Genomic DNA, 8,372 nt, shown 5'->3' with positions numbered 1-8,372 from the left:
GATATCCAATTATATCCGATCTGATTCCCAATTTGTAGATTAACACGGCAGTTTAATGTAATAACTGAGATGTTGGGCAGTTCTTTGTAAGTAACTTTTAAATTCGGAAACCTTTTGTAGATTATGCTAAAGCTATCCTATGACGATCCCACAGTAAATCAGTTTGCATTAGTACCTTAGTGATTCCTCTAATAGTATTCCCTCTCCAAGGCATAATTAAAATTCTGGAAAAACTGGAAATGCATGAATTTCGAGTACCGATTTTCTTCCTTTTTTGCCTCCTTCCAGAAGGATATCGTGATTTAGAAATGAAATTCCAGTACCATTTTGAGTTGTTCCGGCTGTCATCATCAAGAAAGAACCTCATGGTTGGTTGTGATTATGAGAAGCACCTTAGGGCCTGTGGGTTTATGAGACCCCAGGGCTGAATTAGAATTTCCCAATAAACTGGAACCTAAGAGTTCAGATTTTTCATAAATCTCGCATTTTCCCAGTTATAATTTTTTTGGGTAATCAGGGAAAACCAACTCAGTCAACTCGCGAACCCGTTGGTGAAAAACCCCAGGTCCCCCCTTCCCACCAAGAGTACACCCAACTTCAGCCTTACGGCAAGGGACACGCACGGGTTTTGAACTTGTGACTTGACATTCCCAGTTACAATTGGAAAAAGTATCCTACTGAACTTTGAGGCAAGTTGAGAAGCACAAGGTCTCTCTCTCTCTCTCTCTCACTGGGATTTTGAGGGCAAAGTGGCCGTGGTGTAAATTTGATTTTCCTCAACTCCAAACATGAACGGAATAAATTAATAAACAGATAAATAATCTATTGATCAACCGAACAGATGAAATCAGTGCCAGGAATTCAACAAGTGGTTAAAAAATTCTGGATTAGTAGTGATGCAGATCTTCAATGAAAGATCATTAGCAAGTAATGTTGAATTTCAATTTAACATCCATTGCTTAAGATTTTCCATCCATTTAGGCAAGATTCCAAATTATCATGACGGTGAGATGCACACGAGGATGGCAAGATTATTTCACCTGAACAACAGTAGAATGGCAAATTTTAACACTAATGATTTGCCATAAGTCATGATCTGACACATTTGATCTACTCAATCAAATACTTGCTGTCAACTCCAGGAATAATCCAAATCATTATATCTGAAGAAAGATTTATAGTTATCTGATCCTCCTGTTGGCATTAAATTCACAATGATGCTAAAATGCTTGGATTTATTCCACCCTTCCCCTAGCATCAAAGGCAAAGATGTAGGAAAAAAATGTGATACATCAATTTGTGTTTCAAATGTGCAATAATGGACAACTGATTTAATATGTACAGACGAATCATGGATTAAGAGATCTTGACTTAGTTTCTGCTTAGCTCATGAGCTAATAGCAGAAACCTCTTTCTGTAAATCCACATCTCCATAAATGTAGATGGGATTTTCTTTTCATGATTGTAGAAGATAATTAGTGTCAACCTAAAACATAGTGTAGACATGCAACAACATTTTAACTGAAAATAATAAACTGACAAGCAATGGTGGCAAGAAAAATGAGTTACCAACTGGGTCTTGCACACTAACATTTAAATTTGAAAGCACACAACAAATGAATCCTTAACATCAATATTTAACAGCCAATCTAAATCCATACATCCATGAGTGCATTTGAAACTCTAAACTGGTTTGAGCATTGGAAAAGCAGCACAGTGGTAAACTCAGTTCTCTGAACCAAAGCTTATCCACCTCAAGAAACAAGGAAAATCAGAGAACATTCAGCAGTCAAGGTTTAACCTGCATTGCATTTGCTAAATGAGACTACTGAAACTGCAGGCCTGTGGGCCAAGGTTGCTGGAGGAAACAAACTTGACGACTGCAAATGCACTTGCAGGGCATCATCCGAAACAGCACCAAATTGCAAATTTTGTGGAACCATTTTTACCAATGGCATTTGGTTCATGGATGAAGCACTGTTGAACTCAACATCATTCCATCCCTTTGACAGAAGACAGAGAGCAGCGCGCCCAGAGTTGGAAGTACCGAATAAATTCTCTGCACCACAACCGTCATCGCTGCATCCATTCTTAAGTGACAATCTATGTCCGCATGTCTCCAAGTAATGATCATGCAGCCTCCCTTCATAAACATTTGTGGTGGGATGGAGCGACAGAGTGTCTGCATTTGTGTTAAAGGACATTAGTCCAGGCAAAGCAGCAGCAACCTTACCAATGAAAAAATCACAAGCATCAGCCGTCATAGGCTTCATGGAGTTAAAATGTGTTGGTTTCTCCATGGTAAGACCAGGAGTGAACTGTCCACCTGATGATCAAACATGTTAGGTCTTGTAAATAAACATTATAAGTGCATTCTTGTTCTTACTATAAAAAAGAATATAACAACAGTTTTGAAATTTTAACTCACCATAGAAGGAAGGAGCAGTAATTTGCATGGGGTACTGAATCAAAGTTGCTGGGTTAGGTGCAGGTTTCCTGCGGCGCTGGTTATGACCAGCCAAACGCCTTCGACAGCTGCGTTTATCTTCATCAAACTCCCCCAGCTCATGAAACCTGATCATACATCCATGAAACAAACAAAAAAAATTAAACATATTCAACTGTCAATAGGAATGAATAAAAGCTTAGCCCGAGATATGCAGAAGAGACAAAAAAAACTTGAGGGTAATTTCAGAATTAGCACCTAAATATTCAGTAGAATTCAAAAAATGCACCAACGTTATGAAAAATTTCAAAGATGCACCTAATTTTTGTTATGGCTAATAAAAAATGCCCATGGATAGTTTTAACATTAAATTCATAGCAAAATCTCAAATATGACCTCTGAAATTTTAATAATCACTCTTTCTCTCTTCTCCTCCAACCTTCAAAGCCTCTTTTCTATAAGTTGAACAAATTTTTGTGGCATCTAAATATCAATAAATTTTAAGGATTAACAATGAACAATTATTAAAAATTCAGACAGGAAGATATCAGATCAAAACCCACCTAATTCATATGCTTCGCAAACCCAGGTTGGCATATAAGACCAAGAGTATATTGTAATTGTTGGAGGGTAAAAAGGTAAAATTTATTACTTACCCAAGATAGGTTAGCAGTAACTGCGGTTAAGTTTTAAAATTTCTTTTTGAGGTATATAAATAGAACTTTAGTTTCTTTTTGAAAATTTCTAAACATTAAGGGCATTTTTTATTTATGTTAGAAACTTAGGTGCCATCTAGAAAATTTTGCAAAATCAAATTCTATAAAAATCGATATGCATATAAGTGGCAAATGAATGGGAGCGGACAAGAAATATGGCAATTCTGCAAGGAAAACCAACAAAATTTCCAACAGAAACAGAAGTATGCAACCTGTTAAGGATGAACATGTACATAGATGTGTCCCACACAATTCTACATCTGATAAACCTAAATCCTTACACGGTAGAGTTTCTAAAAGAGCATGAGCAGCTGTCCTAGGGCATTGAAAGGTCTTGTTCAGAAAATCTGAGACCTGAATCCATCTAAAATAGGTTATACCAATGTCATCTTTGACTCTGTGGTTCTGATATATCAAAAATTTCCACATCATAGTCTGTTAGGACAATTTCAATCTCAAATTTTGGAAAATGAGAAGTGGTTTGTTTGCATTACATCCACCTCGCCCATTACATTCAAATTTAAATGGTTCAGATTCAACTTCTTATTTAAATTTGGATATTATCCAAAGTCAAATCCAACTCCTGAATCCGTTTAGTAACAATTTGGTAATACCTAGATACAAAACCAACTCATCTAGTTGAAGTGGAGCGAGAGAGAGAGAGAGAGTCACTAAACATTGATAATCAAACCTATTCAGTTTTGGATCTATAATTGAAAAATAGGTTAACGAAGGATTGCAACTAGTTAAATATAAGTTTCCATAGTACTAAAACAAACATAAAAATTGAATTGTATTCGTTTTCAAATAATGTAAATCATGCACAATAAAATAATTCACTGGATTCTAAATAATTATTCATTTTCGTATGGGATTTATTTGTATGTGAAGATGAATTCCTCTTTCCAAACATGTCCTAAGAGAAACAAATTCTGTACTGCAACATTAAAATCTCTGTTCTTTCGATGTTAAATTGTTAGTTGATTTCCAAGCAATTCTTTTGACAAATTGAAAAGACAATTAACAGTATACTATGGAAATTGAATTCAGATATTTCTTATTTTTTCCTTTTTTGAAATATATACTATGTACTTGCAAATTGCCTTTACTATGACCACTAATTTTTTCCAAACATTGAGAAAAATATATTGCTTGAGGAATAAGTTTCGGCATGAAACTCATTCAAGGAAACTTCATGCAACATGGACAAATGTAAAGGCATCAGTTAAAATTTTCCAAGCCAGCAAACTTTTGAATTTGGCCCTCAATTTATGTGCCTCAGACGTGAATCATAATGATTGACAAAATGTAAATTTTTGGCAATGCAAGCTTTAATAGGTTATTTTTTAGTTTATCATATAACAAGTCATATGCTTCTTAACTTAGATGCCCCATTCTTTGAGAGGATTCCTCCACAGGCTCTGAGCTGCTCAGGACCTCCTTGCTCACTTTCTAGCTTTATTATACATATACATGTATCCACTAAGATAATGATCCCTTGAACATTTCCCACACTGGATACCAGTGTTGATGATCTTTGACATTCTGGAGGATGTTTTGGTGGTAAAAGTGCACTCTTTTGCAGGGGGGCTTAGGTCAAATGATACAGCTCGCTCCTCATGCTTTCAGTATCCACTTCATCTACTGCTGCTAAGCAGATGTCCTTTTTTGGCATGTACTTCATAAACTGCAAAACTTCTAGAATTTTTTTTAACTGTATGTTGGATGTTCTCATTATGCAACTGCATTTTGGCTGTCCCTATTGCATGAATTAAGACAAGTACAGACCATTCATTTACATCTACTTCAGTCATACTTACAATTGATTTCTTATCACAATGGCAGTCATTTTTTGGCTTCTGCTCAATATAATGTTTCTTATGAATTTCTTTTTTTTCTAAATGAAAGAAAAAGAAAAACTTTATCAGAAGCAAATATCACAGAATAGCAAAAAGAAAAAAACTGTCATGCTTCACATCCAGAAAAGCACACCAAGTTATGAGTTCAGCATGCCCACTACGCAACACTGCACACAGTATGAATATAGACCAGGGAACTGCATTTGTATGAAAGATGTGCAAATTCCACTTATGCAAAGTTTGCTCTTTGTCACTGTTAAATGCAGATAGTCATGTTTATAATTGCATAAAATGTTTTCAGAAGTCCAAGCAGAAAAAACTGCTATTAAAGAATAGAGAAAATGGTGACACGGCTTCATTCACCAACAGGAAGAAATTGACAAGAGAAAATTCAAAGTCACAAATAAGAAGCAACACAAACCAGTACGAGATCATTCCAATCTAATTCATCCATTTGACATTAGCCTGATTTAATAACGTTTGATAAAGCCTACAAGTAGACAAACTGTAGATCATAACATATGCAAGCCATCTAATAGGTTCCTTTGAAATCTCCCACCAACTGGCGTGCACCCATTGACAATAAGACAATACCACCTGAGTGAATATGCTCCATCACCAACCAAGCCACAGCAAATAACCTACAGAGAAAACTCAACTAAGAGATGAAGCACACCATCCATGTTTAAACGAAAAACATCGTTCACTTGATTCATGGTTTCACTCCAATATCCCTGTAAACTTGGAGTCCAAGTAACTGACGTCAAGTTCACCGAAACTTCAGAGAAGAAAAAAGGAAAAAAAGAAGAAAAGAAGAACTGACAGATCACGCACATCTGCCAGCTGGAGATATGGAAAAAAATGCTTAAAGAGAACAAACATAAAGTGCAGATAATCGTTCCCTTAACTGAACAGAATAGGACAACACCACACAAAGAAAAAAGGGACCAACAGAACAAGCAAGCATATATGAAATCTCAATTTCACACAAAAAAATAGTTAACAATCCTAATAATTTCTTATGCCATAACCCACAAAAATATATATACTAAAAGTTCACTTACCCTTACATAAGAAACCATAACGCCCAATAAAAAGAGGAAGCAAGAAGGCAAGAAGAAAATGACAACATACAAGAGAAAAAGAAAAGAAAAACATAAAGTGCACACACACAGCAATCAACGTCAGATGATCGTAGGAAAGCACTAACCCATACCCCCAAAAAAAGGAAAAATACGAAAAAGCCATAAAGCAAAATAGAAATAGTTGCATACCAACATATCCATGAATGAGCTTCCCTCACACTGGCGAACTAGCAAAAAGGCAAAAAGACATGCCAGAAAATGATTAAAGATCTCAACTGTTGAAACCACCAAGCTAAAGAATGGGGTTAATTCACCAACACTAAAGAGAGAAAAAAAAAGAAAAAAGAAAAAAGGAAGAGAACTACCAACAGTTATAATACCATGAAAAGAAAAAGTTACCATTCACCAAAACTTCTTTTCTTTTTATTGATAGGAAAGCTGGGAGATAACTCCCATGGGATTTGAACCCGGGACCCCTCGATTATGATATCGCAACCTAATCAACCAGCTATCTCACTGCATCCCAAAAACTTACGAAACCATAATAACAGAAAATAAAATGAAAAAAGGATCACCATTATTTCAAACAAGAAAAAAGAAAACCAGAAAACAGGATCACCAACGTCTAATAACGATCAGCAAACGGAAAAAGGAAGAACCCTTAAATTCAAATCTCAAGAATTTACAACAAAAGAAGGAAAGAAAGCCAGATAAGGAAACCAATAGTCGACCACGAATCACTTTCCCAGCATTTCTAGCAACAGTAAAGCCAACTAAATAATAAATAAAGAAAAGGAAAACAATTCATGGAAATTTGTAACACAAGAAAAATGAAAACCAGAAATCATATGAGAGAGAGATGGCGACCTGCTACACTGCTGGCAGAACCTCTGCTTCCGGCCGTCGACGACGACGACCGGCGACTTCGAGTGGACCTCGCAGACGCGGTGCCGTACGTGGTACGACTTCTGCCCCTTGAGGTCGTCGTCGCAACCCTCCACCTGGCACCTGTTCTCCGCCGCCGTCTTCGCCCTCCTCTTCTTCTTCCCCGCCACCGACGGAGCTACGCCGCCGGTCCCACCCGAAAACCTTAACCGCGAGACCGACGACGACGATGACGAATCCATATCTCTCTCTCTCTCTCGGAAGCAGAAGAAGCAAGCAGGAAGGAGGAGGGACGACTCGGATCGATGGTCGTCTCTCTCAGAGTAAACCAAGACGGCCTGGGAGGGGAAGCGAGTGAGCGTGGTAGGAGGAAGCCATGGCTGCCGGCGATGCCAACCCACAGGGGAGCCGTTTTTAACACGGGCGGTTGGTCGCGGCACCAAAATGATTGTCATGCGAAATTTCCTTTCTGCCCCTACTCCCTGTAGGGCAGGCTAAGGGTCCTGGACCGATCCAGGCATCCAGCCAGTCCCAGGCTTCCAAAATTACCTTTCTAATACTGTTTTTTGTGGGGCCCATATCCAACGGTGTAAAATGCCAAAATGGACCTGAGTCTAGGGATGTAAACAAAACGGGTTTGGGTTCGATACCCAACCGAACTGAACCCGTTTACTCGGGTTTAGTAGAAAACTTATGAACCAATTAATAATTGAATGCGAGTTTGGCTTTGAGTTTTGAATTCAAACCCGAACCCGAAACCCACAAAACCTAGAACCCAATTCAAACCGGACCTGATTAAGTGTAAATTGTCAGGTTTTAAGTTATTAGGTTTTGGGTTTGGTTTTATATAATTCCATCTGATTAAGTCAGACTTTGGTAATGCCTAAACCCGAGTCCGAATTAAATCCCTACCTGAGTCTATGGATGTAAATGAATTGGATTTTATCCCATATCAGACTGAATTACATTTAGTTACATTTGGTAAGCCAAAACAATAATCCGATACGGATATGGTTTTGATCTTTGGCGACCGAATCTGACAAATATCTAAAATTGATGAATATCTGAATCCTTTTACATATAAGTAAACGGATCTGGTATGAACTTTTTGCCATTCAAATTTGAATCCGTTTAACCAACATCCGATTCGTCGAATATGATATTGACTGTATGAGTGGTATGGACCTTCTTCAAAATAGAAACAGTTGCGCGTACCAACGTAGCCAGGTGCGCGGCCAGCACCTGTTGTAGGCAAAAAGGTTCAAATTTAAAAAACAGGGATTTAAATGTGAAAGGTGCAAATGGATTAAATTTGATTGAAATCTAATTAAAGGCTTAAAGTGGATACACAGAGACGAGTAAGGGCGTAGCTTCGAGGAGT

At 37.6% G+C, this 8,372-nt stretch overlaps 1 protein-coding gene across 2 annotated transcripts; it reads right to left on the bottom strand.

The window, feature by feature from the left end:
* Positions 1-1,619: 1,619 nt before the first annotated feature.
* Positions 1,620-7,370, bottom strand: LOC149842920 (squamosa promoter-binding-like protein 15). 2 transcript variants are annotated; one of them, XM_090001647.1, is made up of 3 exons: positions 6,974-7,370; positions 2,429-2,574; positions 1,620-2,182 (listed from the first exon to the last, which is right to left on the bottom strand). In XM_090001647.1, the coding sequence occupies exons 1-3, from the start codon at positions 7,231-7,233 to the stop codon at positions 1,797-1,799; spliced, it is 792 nt and encodes a 263-aa protein (XP_089857773.1). In that variant the 5' UTR covers positions 7,234-7,370; the 3' UTR covers positions 1,620-1,796. The 2 variants fall into 2 exon arrangements, with proteins under 2 accessions (XP_089857773.1, XP_089857771.1); XM_090001645.1 differs by having other exon boundaries at positions 1,620-2,326; positions 6,974-7,314.
* Between the last annotated feature and the right edge of the window lie 1,002 nt (positions 7,371-8,372).

This window comes from Nuphar pumila, chromosome 3 (genome assembly GCF_984573655.1).
Source record: "Nuphar pumila chromosome 3, dmNupPumi1.hap1.1, whole genome shotgun sequence".
NCBI lineage: Eukaryota > Viridiplantae > Streptophyta > Magnoliopsida > Nymphaeales > Nymphaeaceae > Nuphar > Nuphar pumila.
Note: the sequence above shows the minus strand (reverse complement) of the source record. Positions and strands in the feature narration are given on the sequence as shown.